This window comes from Oryzias latipes, chromosome 8 (assembly GCF_053564925.1).
Source record: "Oryzias latipes strain Hd-rR chromosome 8, Olatipes_Hd-rR_3.1".
Classification (NCBI taxonomy): domain Eukaryota; kingdom Metazoa; phylum Chordata; class Actinopteri; order Beloniformes; family Adrianichthyidae; genus Oryzias; species Oryzias latipes.
Window position 1 is genome coordinate 3198323 of NC_136244.1, and position 15157 is coordinate 3213479.

The following is a 15157-nucleotide window of genomic DNA, read 5'->3' on the forward strand; positions in this document are numbered from 1 at the left end:
AGTTTCTCTGTGTAAAAGTGTCTCCTCACCAGCAGTTTTAGTTCAGTAACGTATCTTTAAACACAATTTAATGCCTTTTTTATTTCGTTTGATTAAGAAAACTTTAATTTATCTGGTTTCTTCCTGACTTTGAACTCAAACAGGAAGTTTCCTCAAATGTTCTTCCTGTGAGCAGAAAGTCCTGGAAAACCACTGAAGCTCCCTTTTAATGTGAAAGCTTGGAAAACGTTTTTGAAAAAATTGGGAGAAAAGTTTCTCAAACTTGGACTTGAATGAGACAAAAAAATTTGGGATCTGGACACTTTGAGCAGGAATTGTGCGTTTAATTCTCTTTGTGTTGCTGAAAAAGGCAAAATTTGAATTAATTAACAAGCATTAAAGTAATAACAGTGGATTTTGAAGTATTAATCATAAGTAAAAAGTAGTTATACATAGTGAGGAAAGTATTGAGGAACTGAAAATGTCTTTTTAAAGTCTGATGTAATCAGTAAATCAACACACTGCTGATAAAAGACATAAACTAATAAACATAAATAAAAATCTTTACAGTATTTTTTGGCAACAGTGAGGCTTTTATGATTAAACAGTTTCAATTTATATGCTTTTATTTTGAAACAACTTTACAATTTGTAATATTCTTATCTGGAAATGGAACTCTGTTACTTTTTTGTTAAATTTCTTTGTTTTCTGGGTTTTTCCCTAAACGCATCATGATATGTTTGGAGCCTCCGTGCCAACTGGGTTGTGTGGGTGGAGTGAAAGGTGGGGTGCTGTGGTGGAGCGGTCCCCAAAGAAAACCTGGTCGACTCTGAGGTTGTAACATTTATTTGTGTAAAAAGAAAGTACACGTGCACATTTATTAAGCTAGGATTCACAAATACGGGGAGGCTTCATCTACCAACAGTAACAACTAAAAATAAATACAAAAACGTTTTCTTGGAACGTGACAAAGTCCTGCTTCAGTCAAGTTTTTCAGAATAAAGGTTGAACTTCTGCTTCCGTTTTCTCCTCAACGGAGTTTCAAATGAAACGAGGATGCTCTCCTCTCTGATTTAAGGACCAAAAACGTCCAGAACTTCAGGAAAAGGCCTCTCCTACGGACCTGAGAAGAACTTCCTGAACTTGGGTCTGGTTGAAAACTTCAGAGCCGTTTCTAGAATCTTGAATCTGTTGTGAGGAAGCTCTGTGATGATGATGATGGCACAAAGATGAACCAGTCCAGTTTAGTGCATTAGACAGATCTGAGCTTTTTGGGGTTTAAATGGAGACCTGCACTTAAACACTACCAGCTCTAGGAACCGCCCTCCTCCAGGAAGCAGGTGAGGGTCTGCGTGATGAAGATCTGTGTGATGATGGTCTATGTGATGAAGGTCTGCGTGATGAAGATCTGTGTGATGAAGGTCTGCGTGATGAAGATCTGTGTGATGAAGGTCTGCGTGATGAAGATCTATGTGATGAAGATCTGCGTGATGAAGATCTGTGTGATGATGGTCTGCGTGATGAAGATCTATGTGATGAATGTCTGTGTGATGAAGATCTGCTGAAGGCACCAACAACCTGACATTTTAATCTCTTTACCAGCAACAGAGATTCAGACGGAAGAAAAGCGAAATTGAAACAACAGAACGGAGCAAATCTGTTGCTTCAATCATCTGCTGAGTGAAGATGAATCCTCCAAAATAAGAGCTGATCACTAAGCACTAGAAGGTCGATGCACTTCCTGTTTCCTGTCCTCTGGACGATTGGTGAGGTCAAAAAAATGAAAACATTTTTAAGTAGGTGTGTGTGTGTGGGGGGGGTTGCTAATGATTTTTTTTCATACCTAAAGTAAAACAAAAAATTAATAAATGTATAAAAAAAATTTTTAGAATATAATAAGTTAAGAAGCTTTTACTTTGAAAGTGTGTGAGAAAAATGGAGGTGAGAAGGTTTCACGAAGCTGCTGCAGGTAACAGAAACTCCTGGAGGCAGAATAACAGAACCCCGCTTCTTTTCCGCCCGCTGATTGGTGGAACACACCTGGTCCAGGTGAGCCGCGGGGGGGCGGGGCAGAGATGAGGAAACGCGCAGGCCTGTGGGTGCCTGAAGGTCCTGGGGGGTCCTTGCAGGCGGGGACATGGAGCGGGTGGATGAAGCGTGCGAGTCCCCGCAGACACAGAGAGACGGTTGGAGGTGCATTGGGGTGCTTCTGCCTGCGTGAGCGAGCGAGCGCCGCCGCCGTTCAGTCGTCCACGCCGATGTTGCGGAACAGGTAGGACATGGACTCCCCGTTGTGAATGCGGCGGATGGCCTCTGACAGGATCATGCTGATGTCCACCGTTTTGATCTTTGGACACTGAAGCTTCTGAAGCTCATGAGGGATCGTGTTGGTCACCACCACCTGAGGGCGCCACAAGCCCGGCATTTTTGAAAAAAGGGGGCGGAGTCATCCAGCAGCGGGAAAAATGAAACGTGCGCTCACCTCGTCGATGGCCGACTCCTCGATGAAGCGCGGCGCTTCGCAGGACAGGAGCCCGTGTGTCGCCATGACAAAGATTTTGTAGGCGCCTCGCTCCTTCAGCGTCTCTGCCGCCGCCACGAAGCTGTCGACGTCATCGATGATGTCATCCTGCGGAGACAGCAGGCTGTCAGAGCGGCGCCCTCCCTCCCAGACTCGCCCGGGGGCGCTCGCACTCACCACGATGATGGCGATGCGTCCTCCCACATCCCCTACCACGGAGATGGGGGGCTTCTCTTTGGGGATCAGCACTGCGGGTCAAAACAGAAGCAGCGGTTGGTCACAGCTCAAACCCGCCGCCGCTCGACGCCAATTGAGTGGGGCGGTGCTTTACGTGGGATCTCCATGCTGGGGTGGATGGCCCCCGTGGTCTTGACGGTCGGCGGGGAGTGTCGCCCGTCCACCTGGTCGGACTCGGCATCCTGAGCTTCGCCGTGGATCACCGCGATGCCCAGACGCAACCGCTCGGCGAAGGACTGCGCCCTGCGAGCCAGCAGACGGCAGGCCGAGCGCTCGAGCAACGGCGCAGGAGGGGAGGGACGGCGGGGAGCAGAACTTACCTTTTAGCAGAAGCAGGGGACTTGGCCACGATGACGGCGTTCCTGTAATCTGGAATCTGCAGGTTCAGACAAACAGACAAAATCACTGCGAGTCTGAACAAACAACAGGAATTATGGGGGAAAAATGTCAAAGAAGTAGATCAAAGTCCACAGCAAAGCTCTGGAACGAGCAATTCAGCACTGAAGTCACATTCATACTGTCAAGCAAAGCGGCGGAGGGATCATGATGTGGGATTCAAGTCACAGAAGTTTTTTTATTTGTTTGTTTTGAGCCGTTACTCAACATGCAAATTCATTGAGCCTGGTTCTTTTGCTGCTTCTGTGTTTCTGCCTGAAGGCATGATGGGTAATCCATCTGGAACCACGGGTCAGCTGACCGCTCAATGCTCAGGGAGGAGCTTCAGCTTCCAGCATGGAGGAACTGAGAGCAAACATTAAGAATTTCCTTTCAGTTCAAAGTCCTAAAGTGTTCAAACAGCAGCTGATGAAAATCTTCTAAAAGTGGAGTCTGGTTCTGGAACGTCCTGGAGGATTTTCAAAGTAAAAGCAGCAGCTGTTTGGGAGTTGAGCTACGCTCAGCCTCTGCAGCTTCAAAGGACCACTTTCAGTTTTAAGTCTACGTAAATAAATCCAGGATCAGAAACTCTCAAGCTGCAAAGTTTTTACAACCGTTTTCGGGTTTTAACTTGGACCAATCAGGGACTCGGAAGTCTTTCATTTGTCAGAAAAAGCATAGAGCGAGATTCCCTGGATTTACGCCGCTCTTCCAACTGTAGGTGCTGGAGAAGCCCCTCCCTGCTGGTCCAGTGTGAACATCACGTGCAGGAATGATGTGAGCGTAGCTTCAGAGTGAAAGCGGGGCGGCTCGGGTCGTTGTACCTCCTCCTGGATGTACTGAAGCAGGAAGGGAGACGCTCTTAGGTTGTCCACCGGGATGTTGAAGAAACCTTGGATCTCTTTCTGATGGAGGTCCATGGTGATCAGGTGGGTGAGACCTACACACACACTCATCATCATCATCATCAGTGATGAAGACCCTCTGGTTGAGCGTCTGAACTCACCCGCTTTACACATCATGGAGGCCATCAGCTTGGAGACGATGGAGCCCCTCTTCCTCATCTTGCACTGCTTGCTGTAGGGGAAGTAGGGGAGGACGCCGGTGATGCTGCGGGCGCAGGACGTCCTGCAGGCGTACACCATGATCAGCATCTCCATGATGGTGGTGTTGACATCCCTGAGGCGGCAGGAGGAACACATCAGCAAACAGGCGGGGGTTTCAGCGCTCGTGCGGCGCCGATGCCTCTTCCTCTTACTTGGACACCGTCTGGATGACGAAGACGTCTTTTCCTCGCACCGACTCTTGGATCTGCACCCGCGTTTCTACGGAAACAATGCAGAACGTGAAAGCGGCGCCCAGAAGAAGGCCCGTCCACACACTCTCAGAACAAAGGCTGTCAGCCTCGCTCCTCCACCCGCCTCCTCACGGTGTGAAACGGAGGAGCGATCCTCCCCCAGAGGAGAAACGGAACGCTCTGCGGACGGCAGACGGGAGGACTGTTGCTGGAACATGAACCTGAGAGAGGCGTCAGTCACAGGTGCAGTGGTGACGGTGGGAGGAGCGTCAGGTGGAGACCGCCACGCTCCAGCTGAAGTACCAGCATTGTTATGGCAACAGTCAAAGTTGACGGCGCCGATGCTTTCACAGAAAACAAACTCTGGTTGCGTAACCGAGCAGCTGCTGGGTTCTGTTAGAGGAGACCCATCTGAAGTTAGTCCTGTTCAGCCTTCTGGCTGGGTTTAAACATGGTGAAAACGGGGTTTGAACATGTTCTTGTAGTATTTTTCTGAGAAATAACTAGAGAACATGAAGATTAAAAACTGCATTTGTGAGAATCTCTTGATTCCGATCTTTGGGAATCAGGAGCAGATGAAAGAATACTTTTAGACTTGTGGGCCACAAAGGCGTCTAAACCTTGACAGACGGGCCGGACCAAAGAGCTGATGACGGTTTAGGTGATCCACCTCATAAGGGAAAGTAATAGGATGAAATTTGGATTAAAACTTGCTACAATTTTAATTAAAAATTAATGTATATGTATTAAATATTTACATGTGTATATATTTGTAAACAGAAAATGTTTTGAGTTTTTATTTAAAAACCTTTGTTCTCGTTTTAGTGCTAACTGCGCAGATGGGTTGATGTCGTTCGGGGAAAACACAAAACTAAAGGAATGCTGCGTTCGTGTGGTGTTGGAATGATCGGGAAAAAAGGCCTCCGGCTTGGAAAACACGCAAATCTTCCAACACCAGGGGCCTGTTTCACAAAGGAGGTTAAGTGTAAACTCTGAGTTCATAAACCCGGAAATCAGGGAAACCCTGGGTTTTCCGTTTCAGAATCGGAGGTTTGTCAAACCAGAGAAAGCAGAGTAAGTCAAACCCGTTTCTGAAAGAGAGTTAACTTTTACTCGGAGTCCGTATCCATGGTTACTTATGCTGTGAACCTAACCTGGTCGGGAGCAGGTTTTATTCTCCAAACTCGAAGTTTTTGCCGGTCCCCTCCCCTTTTTAAAGACGAAGCACTATATTTGGCTTCAACCTTAATTGCCCACATTTCCGTCACGCGATCTAAGTGACAAGAATGGCTTGTCCTTTTTTGGAGGACCCAATAGATGAGGAGGCTGCATTAATTCGTAGAGAATTACATTTACGTCGTACGAGGATTTTGAGACCTCGACTCGATGTTTTGTCATTTCCCCATACGTTTTTGTTTGAGTGTTACCGTTTTTCGTTGCAGTCAATTACATATACAAAATGAAAACAACATTAGGTCTTGCTATGTAGATGTTTCATATGTCAAATATTGTCAACAAAGCCTACATCCATGACATGCTCACATTTGACCTGATTGAATTATGTTTTTATACTTCATTTTTAGCTGCTGCCATGTTTCTTTTAATTCCTGCAGGATTGCATCTACATGAAAATGAAATCAGGGACATTGAATTAGATTAATGTAACAATTACTTTTTGGAAACACAATTTTCTAGCACTGCTTACTTTCTTAATCCCATATAAACCTATACCACTTGATCAATACAGGGGTAGTGTTGCAGCGTGTGTGTGCTGAGCGGGGTGCAATCCACGAGAGACAAGGGGAGGGGCGATTGCAGGTGCAGATGGGGGGGGGGGGGGGGGGTGGGGTGAGCACGGATGAGGAGGACGGAGAAGGTGTCATTCCCAGAATAACTGTTTTGGAGTCATTCTTATTCCGCTCTGGAGGTTGAGGGTTTCCAACGGGAAGTGAACCCCGAAGGAGAATTCCCTTCAGCCCTGAAGGAAATCTCCCCTGCGCTTTTGACCACGCACGGTCGGAAAGACGAGAGAAAAGAAGGAAGTCTTTGCGCAGCGAAAGGTTCAACAGTAGACAAAAGTTCACTTTTAAAAACACAATTGCATGTATTAATATTAAAATGACCAACGTTTGCAAGAGGGGAAGGTTAACAAAAAAGTCCTCTAAACATTACCGACGTTAAATGCATTTTCCCCCAGATTGGTTCTGTACACTATGCAGCATTTCATGCATTTACACCAGGAATAACACTTCAAAAGTACACCTAAATATCACCATTTTTTATTTCACACCTTACGCTATTTAAAAAGTTATTACAGTCAATATTTATAACAATGATTTAAATGCAAACTTAGGCATTAACTTGAGCAGCTATGTTTTCCCACGCTAACTGTCTCTGTTTTGCAGATGCAGCGGTGTTGCTTTTCTTCTGGAATATGTTCTCATATTCACTGCAACTCTGCAGCAGCACGTCAAGTTCAGCTGGCGAAAAATACGCAGACCTCTTTGTTTTCACGGTTGCCATGGTGACTCGTGATATCTGCGCTCCATTGATAATGGCTTCTTTTAGTCACGGTGCTCACGCTCACCTCCGAATCAGTCCACTCAGAGTTGATTGATCTAACGCGGATCAGCTGCTCTGAAACTGAAAACTCAGAGTTGTCAATCTCTCGATTGACCAACTCAGAGTTCAGGTTTGACCTCAGAGTTGGTTGAACCTCCTTTGTGAAACAGGCCCCAGGTGAATGCCGAGTAACCTTCTGCCCCCACACAAACGTCAGTGTGTTAGTTAGACACCTAAAAAACGTACGACCTGTCACTCACAGCGGTTTTGCTGCGTGGTTTCACCGAGCATTCGTCGACATTTCGTCTGAACCACCTGTGTCCACCTGTACAGGTGGACACAGGTGGTTGTGACCACGTGAACCGTTGTTGACAATTGAGACAAACTGCTGCACAAAAAGCGTCGAGCAGCTGACTAAATGAGAAAAAGGATGTAAAGAGGCTTTTGTTTGTGTTTACAGCTTCCAGATCCAACATTTCTGTGCAAACATGTCTCTCACCTCTGTTGGCTTCCTGGTACACCTGCACTTTTCCAAGCTCCACCCCCAGCCGCCTGAGGAGGAGGAAATGATTTGAAGCTCATCAAAGGGAGGTGAAGGAGCGCCTTACATGGTGGACAACACAACACCGAGTCGACTCCTGAACTCACTCTGCGATCCGCTTCCCCAGCTCCCGGCTGGACGCGTGCGAGTTGGCGGTGAAGATGACCAGGCCCCCCTTGGTGTGGTTCATGTCTCCGGGGTCTCGGCCGGCGCTCTGGCCGCACTCGGGCAGTGGATCCCTGGGCACCCAGGCGGCGCTGACACCTTCCTGCAACACAGCGGAGGCGTCAGCTCCTCCGGAGGAGGCGAGGAAGGAGCGCGCCGGACGTCCACAAGTTTGTACCGATATATATCCCTTATGCTATCTTATGGGGTCCAGATGACCCCACCCTTACATGTTATCCCTACCATGACAAAGGCGGATAAAGGTGGAGAGGATTTCACAAGACAGGTATCGGCTTGTTTACGTTGGGTCATCTAGACCCACTATACAGGGCTCAGAACCTTTTTTCTTCAATGGATAACACATCAATGTAAGGGTGGGGTCATCTGGACCCCATAGGATAGCACAAGGGTTACCCAGACTCTGACACAACCAGCAGAAACTGAAAAAAGGTCGATTCAGAAAGACAGAAACGAGAGAAAATGAAACGATTTATGCTGCAGAATTCTTCCCACTTCCTCTTTTCTGAAGACTCGTACCGGAATTCTCTCCATGTGATGCTATTGTCTCCTTTAAAAAAATAAAAGCCAGCAGCTGTTTTTGTTGTTGTTTGGTTTCATTTTGACGTTCATTCAACCAGGAAGTTTCTTTTTCTGTCACTTTTCCCTGGAGTCTTTCAATTATCACTATAAATCTACAAAACGGTGTCATTTTCTAAAACACAGTTTCTGCAGAGCACCAGGAGTTCATTAGAAAGTTGTGGGCGGGACAACAGGCAACCCCGCCCCCCTTCCCATCACTGACAGCTCTCTTCTTGAGTGAAGCTTGTGGCCCGCCCAGCGTACTTTCTACATAAAAACTGCATTTATTTGTCTGATCCTGAGTCACGACAACTTCAGAAAAGATGAACTCATTTTGATCATCAGAAACACGCTACAAGCACAGGTTTAAGAACAAAATTCTTTAAAATGTTGTGGATTGCTTCGATTTTTTTCCTGTAATAGAAAAAAAACACTTTTACATTTCAGATTTAACTTCTTGTTTTATCTGATTTTCAGAATAAAAGCCTGTTTGCTTCAATAAAAACATCATTTTCCTCTGAGTGGGTCTTTAACATGTGATCAGATTTCTGGCAAAAGCCAAAAAAAGGCTTTTATCCAAAACTCTCAGCGTGGATGGAAGCTCCAAAGTAATCTTGAAGGAACGTGTTCTCCTACATCGTGAGTGTGTTCCTGTCACAGTGTTTTAGAACCACACAGACGCTCCTCTGCTAGCATGAACCAGGCTTTCCCAAATGGAATCAATGATCTCAAAGTCAAAGATCCAAATATTTGTGTTTTTCCAAACCTGCATCAGCAGAGAGCCGCAGGAGGAGAGCACGGCTTCTCCGTGTTCACGAAGGTCACGCCTTCACCGTGTGAGGAGCGGGTGACATTATTCTGAGAACAGAGCAGCGTTCTCCATCCCGGGTCGGGATCAGATTTTAGAGATATGGGTGCTAAGGGAAACCTGAAAATAGGAATTTAGTCCCAAGAACTGATTCTGACTGCGAACGAACATAAAAGAAACGATTTTAACTTCCATTTAAATCTAAATGAAATGTTTTGATTCGTTATTTCAGCCGCTGCAGAATAGAAACACGTGAATAAATGTTGACTTTGGGGGGAAGAACAGCATCAAAATGTTCAGGCTTTTATTGCATCGGTGCTTACGTCAGTCCGCAGACTGACCTTCTGGAAACTCTTCATTACCTTTCTACCTGTTTATAGGCACACCTGGATTACGTTCACCTGAACTTCTTGACATAAAATGTAAAGCTGAGGCCAAACATCAGACAGAAAGTCACACAGGCCACCTCTGCAGGTCTTCAAGCTGAGACCAACATGTTTCGGTTTATTAAAAGTATTAACGGACATTTCCATTAGTCATTATCGTTTTAGCCTAAAATGGACTTAAGCAAGAACAAAACTGTCTCCAAAACTAGTAGGCAGCTGAAAAAATGCAAAGAAACTGTGATTTTAATTTCAAACATACAACAGTGCACTGACATTTCAAAACATACTTCAGTTTTTTAGTATCTGGAAGAACAAAATGAGAAGAAATGACCTTAAATGCCGTGTTTGGTCTTTGATTGGACTTTAAATGATTCGTTTTGGTAAAAAGTTATTTGAATTTGTCAGTTAAACTTGTTTTTGAGCGAATCTGACTCCAGTTTAAGTCCCATTTCCTGATGTAATTACGATCGGACTTCATCCAACCACAACGCCAGAAGATTTGGGTTTTCTCTTCTTTCAAATACATTTGAATTATTTATTATAATCATTAATATTTGTATTATTACTATTTTTCTCTTTTTCCTCATCTATTATAGTTGGTGTTTGCTTGATTTTCTTTTTTAGGGGCAGCCTTCAATAATGTAAAAAAGCCTATTTGTGTTGCTGTTATACTACTGATGTTGTAGCTGTTATCATCTTTAAGTTTGTCTCATATGATTTGTAATTATAAACATCTTTAAAATAATAATATAAAAAAGATATGAAGTATTCTTCTATGAACGCAGCTTTAGTGTGTAGATTTGTTTCTAACATACCTAAAAAGGCAACTTTTGATTATAAACTAAAGGAATAAACTCTAAATGTTTCCTTTTTGCATGAAGTGTGTCATTGCACACAAATAAATGCAATACAGCTTTGAATTCATTCATTGGTATTAAAATGTAGGAGATGCAGCCAGAAGACAGAAAAATGTGCCTTTTTCACAGCTTTCACTGTGAGAAAAATCAAGAATCAAACTGAAATGATTGCATTTTTAGCAACAATGTTGTTTAATATGTTATTTATAACCTGAAAACTGCGAGGACACCCGGGACTCCTAACTACCAAACACAAGGACGTTAGCTTCGTGTTGCTAAGCTAGCTTAATTCTCGATTGTCGTTTACTTTGGATTTTAATTATAAACTCTGAGATATACGTAATGTTAGGGTATATAGTAATAATTATTAGATAAAGTAAAGGCGAGCTGGTTTGTTTGTTCCAGTAAATTGAAATGTGTAAACTACAATCAATAGAGCAGCAGCTAGCCAGCGGCTAACACCGCGGTACTAACGCGTTTTCTCGCTGAACAGGAGAACCCTGCCGGGAAATCACGCGCGTCTCTCAACTGCGTTGCGTCAAAACGCTTCGAAATTTCGAGGATCAAACAAACCAAGCACAGCTCCTCACCAGCTTGTGCGTTAAGTCCAGCTGTAACCTGCAAACAACTGTTTTGAGCTAAGAAATCTCGGACTGTTGTCAACCTGCTCCCTTCACTCACTCTACGACTGTCGGACTCCGCGTCATCAGCCTTTGCAACGGCCTTAGCCAATCAGAAACCAGAACGCTGAGAAGGGCGAGGCAAGAAGCTGCATTCAAGTACCAGGGAGAAAATTGTTAACAAATCCCCACCGTCACTACTGTCATGTTTCTATCATGAAAGTTGGCGTTTATTTTGTACTACGTCACACTATTGTAGAATCTTATTTTTAAAATGATAATAGAGTTTAAATATGTAACACAATATATGCTATAACTCTTTAATTTTTCAGTGACATAGTTGTAAACGAGCAGATATGAAGTTTCGATCAGTTTTTTAGTGTGTATATACTGTTTTCTGCCACGTGGGGGCAGTGTTACTGTAAACTCTCCACACAAACCTGTAACATCTTACTCCTAATGTTAAAAATGACATAGAAGTTCAAGATTTATATAAAAATAAACAATGCCGAATAAAATTGTGTTGCTACTTGTAAAAAATATTCATATGTCTCATTATTTGCTGATATTGTGGGTAAATTTCTATTTCAATGCCATGATGTTGCAGTTTCAAGATGGATGAACTTCTTCACCCTTCCTCATGTCGTATTCACATCAAACATAAACTATATCCCACAGTTCTTAAATAAAATTAGAAAAATACAAATCTAATATAAAATAGACAAATTAAATCTATCTATAATGTCTTTGCTTTGCTATCTATAATGTCTTTGCTTTGCTTTAATGTTACTGCTGCTTCATTCTTTAGACAAACATAAAAAACTACAGCAGCAGCAGGACGGACAAGCTGGTGCAGAAAAGTGCTCTTCATATGTACATTTACTCCCTAAGCATTGTATTAACACAGGTCCAAGCTACACAAAGAGCAACATTTGCATTCTATAGATACATGAATAATCTCCCGGTAGCACACGGGCCAACCTTTAGTGTTCTTACATAACTCGTGGATGTGTGGAGGAGGCCTGGAGCAGCGATGAAGCTCCGCTCTCTGCCCACACACACACAATGGAGAGGAGAGTGGAGTCAAAAAATCTGGAGGAGGACGGACAGAGACAAATAACATGTTGCTGGCAAAAGTCGGAAGAGTCTTTCCAGTTCTGGACGTGCTCCTGAATATGGATGGATAGTCAGGAGAAAATATCAAATTCCTGATTTTTTTTTTCTGCTTATATTTTGGCAGAAGATGATAGATTCTTCCCAACTTCCAGGTGTTTTTGGCTGCAGCAGCAGATTAACTGAACTCAGCTGAACAGAACTGCTGGATCCGTTCCTGCTGTTGGACCCTCAGCTGAACAACAACAGTCTCAGCTCCAACCGACTGCCATTGATGAAAAAGACGCTTTGATGATAGTTTGAGCAGAAATACAATCAATAATCAGAGGTTTGTGTCTTTCACCTATTTGGTCTGCATTGTGAATGCAGCTAATGCCCCCCCATTTAAAAAACAAAACAAAAACAATATACATCTTTAGTTTCGTTGTTGCATTACAAACTTGAAGGAATCGCTGCAGCAGCTTATAGGTTTTTGGTATTCTTGCTTGAATTTCATGTAATGATCCATTAATTAAGCATGAAACACAAAAATCACTGAACCATCAACATATTTTAAATGTAAAAGATTAAAATAGTCGTCCCGGTTGTGGTGGGGACTGTGGCTGAGGCGGCTCCTGATATGAACAGATTTCCAAATACTGTTTCCTCACAGCAGAGACAAGCCTTGTGCTTCTGTTAGAATTCACTTATTCATTGTGTGTGGGGTCATGGGTTGTGTGTGCCAGTGGAGGGAGGGGGGTTATGGTAAAGGACGGGCTGTGTTTTCCTCGTTTTATGTCAATCTGTCTCTGTTTTTAACTGTAAAGCTCTTTTTTGTAAATAAAGTTTGATTGATCGCCTAATGTCTCTTTAACAAACCGTGTTTATTTAAACTAGACTGAAACAGAATGACACCAAATTTACCAAATTACACCATATTTAGTTATTATTTAAGTGACTCAGTCAATTTAAAAAAAACAGACACAGTTCAATAAAACTTTAAAGTTTGTTCATCTTTTGATCTTTTCTTAAACTGTTTTGGTCTTTTAATTATGATTATGCAATTTTCAGCCAAAATAACAAAACAAAAAAACCTTTTGCCATTTTCTAGGACATAGTTGCTGCAGAGCGGCAGGAGTTCATTAGAAATTTACCTTTGAATTGTTGGCAGGAATCTTGGTGGAGCAATCCTGCCCCCCTTCTCCTCCACGTTGCTGCAAACTGTCTGTTTACACTCTCTCCAGCTAGCTTACAGCCCCTCACATCCCCAACCTTAGCAACAGCGGTGCAACAAAAATGGCGAGCAGTATTGGCGGCCTCCAGCCGTAGAGTTCTGATCCAGATTCCGGCTCAGACGGGGACAAAAAGGGCGTTCCTGGATCTATTTGTCTATAAGTGGAGGCATCAGAACGGAGCAGAGCAGGGAGCCTGTGGCCCCGCCCCTCGGTCACAAATCGGATCTTTTTTCATCTGCTCCTTTTTCACAATAATTTGATTAAAGAAATACTCAGAAATGCATTTTTAAACTCCTTTTTTACATCCTCCATCGTCCGAAAAAAGCCATAAGAACCTGTTAAAAACGTCAAAAACACATCAGATTAGGGTTTAAGTTCTCTGTAATCAAGCCAAACATTTAGTTTACTTGTAGTTTCATTTTCCGCTGTCACAATATTTTTCTAGATTCTTTTTCTAGATAAACTCTGGAATTATTTTGTATTGAAAAACATGAAACACCCAAAGGATCCACCTGCTGCTGTCCCGCATTTTAGACAGTTTGAGGATTTCACCTTTAACGGGTTTCTTCTCCTGAAATCCAGAGTTCTGGACGTGGATGTGCTCCCGGTGTGATCTAGAGCCAACAGCAGTCATTTACTTCTGCACACAGAGCAGTTCATGGGCGCCCAAACAGGCCCACATCATGATTCTGCCTCTCTCGTGCCTGACAGCTGAAATTAGATTATGTTTTGTTGGTTGAGTGAGAACATGATGTCACTAATCAAAGGTTTCTCCGCGATGAAACTCGATAAAAAGCAGATCGTAGTGAATAGAAAGGGTTCTGACTGAGGTTCGGTTCGGAGGCTGATGGGTGTGTCGTCATGATCCGGATCCATCTGCGCACAGCAGCCGCACAAACAGACAGAGGAGGAGGCGGGAGAGCCGTTCTGTTGGGGTCCGCCCCCAACTTGGAACACATGAGCCGTTTAGTGGTTGGAGAGCTGGGCCAGCTGTAGAGCGCGCGAGCGCGTGCCCCCTCCCGCGCGGTCCCTCCCCCCTCCCCCCCCCCCACGCGGACAGAAACCGTCACCGAATAGAGAGCCGGGGCGCACGCGGAGCGATGGTTGCTGCAGCGCCGCTGGGCCGAGTTTAGGACGCACGGCGCCGAGAGAGGCCAGCCTGGCGCGCGCACGATCCTCGCAGCGCTGACGCGCAGCGCGTGGAGCTCGTCTCTGGCCGCACCGCGTCCTCTTCGGCGCGGATCGGGGCTGAGCGGTGCGCTGCTGTGCGTTTGGAGCTTCGAACCTCCGGTCCCGACTGCCGACGTGACACCGGACCTTTCATCTCCATCAACCTCACGAGCCTCCAGACGCGCCCGGGATTCTGAATCCAGCCACGCTGCACCCATAGGCGGGGTGGCGGCTGGTGGTGGTGGTGGTGGAGGAGGAGGGGGGGGACCAGAGAGCATCCCTCCATTCCAGCGGCTCTGCCTCCTCGCTGCATCACATGCCACAGCGGGTGGAGGTCTTCCTCTCAGCCAGACAGCCAGGAGGCGGTGGAGGCAGGCGGCTCGCGGCCGCAGACGCGCCCTGCACGCGAAGAGGCTGCGCAGAGGCGCCGCCGCGTCGGAGGATGCTGCGGGAGTGAAGCTGCTCAGAGCGGAAGATGGGGAAGGACCAGGAACTGCTGCAGGCGGTGAAGACCGAGGACCTGCTCACCGTGCAGAAGCTGCTGCAGAGGCCTGGGAAAGCAAGTAAGAGCTACAGACACAGCTGGAGGTTTGCTGCCGCGAGGCCTCACGAGCGTGTGTGTGTGTGTGTGTGTGTGTGGGGGGGGGGGTCTCTGGAGAAGATTAGCAGCAGGATTGGAGACCGATAGTCCATCTCCAGACCCCAAGTGAGGCCACTGCAGCACAGGGAGGAG

General features: G+C 45.2%; 2 protein-coding genes across 20 annotated transcripts in view; one reads left to right on the forward strand and one right to left on the reverse strand.

Moving 5' to 3' along the window:
- Window positions 1–809: 809 nt before the first annotated feature.
- On the reverse strand, window positions 810–11059 carry LOC101168959 (phosphoribosyl pyrophosphate synthase-associated protein 2). 2 transcript variants are annotated; one of them, XM_078951136.1, is made up of 11 exons: window positions 10989–11059; window positions 7620–7780; window positions 7471–7523; window positions 4371–4437; window positions 4119–4291; window positions 3937–4052; window positions 3058–3113; window positions 2832–2980; window positions 2678–2748; window positions 2462–2608; window positions 810–2380 (listed from the first exon to the last, which is right to left on the reverse strand). In XM_078951136.1, the coding sequence occupies exons 2-11, from the start codon at window positions 7700–7702 to the stop codon at window positions 2222–2224; spliced, it is 1074 nt and encodes a 357-aa protein (XP_078807262.1). In that variant the 5' UTR covers window positions 7703–7780; window positions 10989–11059; the 3' UTR covers window positions 810–2221. The 2 variants fall into 2 exon arrangements, with proteins under 2 accessions (XP_078807262.1, XP_004071900.1); XM_004071852.4 differs by having other exon boundaries at window positions 10898–11027.
- A 3144-nt stretch (window positions 11060–14203) lies between these two features.
- caskin1 (CASK interacting protein 1) overlaps window positions 14204–15157 on the forward strand; it is a 117590-nt gene continuing 116636 nt past the window's right edge. For 17 of the 18 annotated variants that reach the window (XM_023957764.2, XM_023957766.2, XM_023957768.2 and 14 more), the window contains exon 1: window positions 14220–14987. In XM_023957764.2, the coding sequence (XP_023813532.1) occupies window positions 14900–14987 (88 nt within the window). In that variant the 5' untranslated portion in view covers window positions 14220–14899. Of the gene's footprint in view, window positions 14988–15157 lie in introns of all 18 variants that reach the window. The other variant, XM_078951134.1, reaches the window with a different exon arrangement.

What these genes read in the sequence shown, in the direction of transcription:
- LOC101168959 (XM_078951136.1), bottom strand. Translation starts at nt 7,702, where the DNA reads ATGAACCACACCAAGGGGGGCCTGGTCATCTTCACCGCCAACTCGCAC. An exon ending in CTCCATGATGTGTAAAGCGG is followed by an intron (nt 4,053 to 4,118) that starts GTGAGTTCAGAC and finishes GTGTGTGTGTAG; the next exon opens with GTCTCACCCACCTGATCACC. An exon ending in GACGCATCGCCATCATCGTG is followed by an intron (nt 2,609 to 2,677) that starts GTGAGTGCGAGC and finishes CTGTCTCCGCAG; the next exon opens with GATGACATCATCGATGACGT.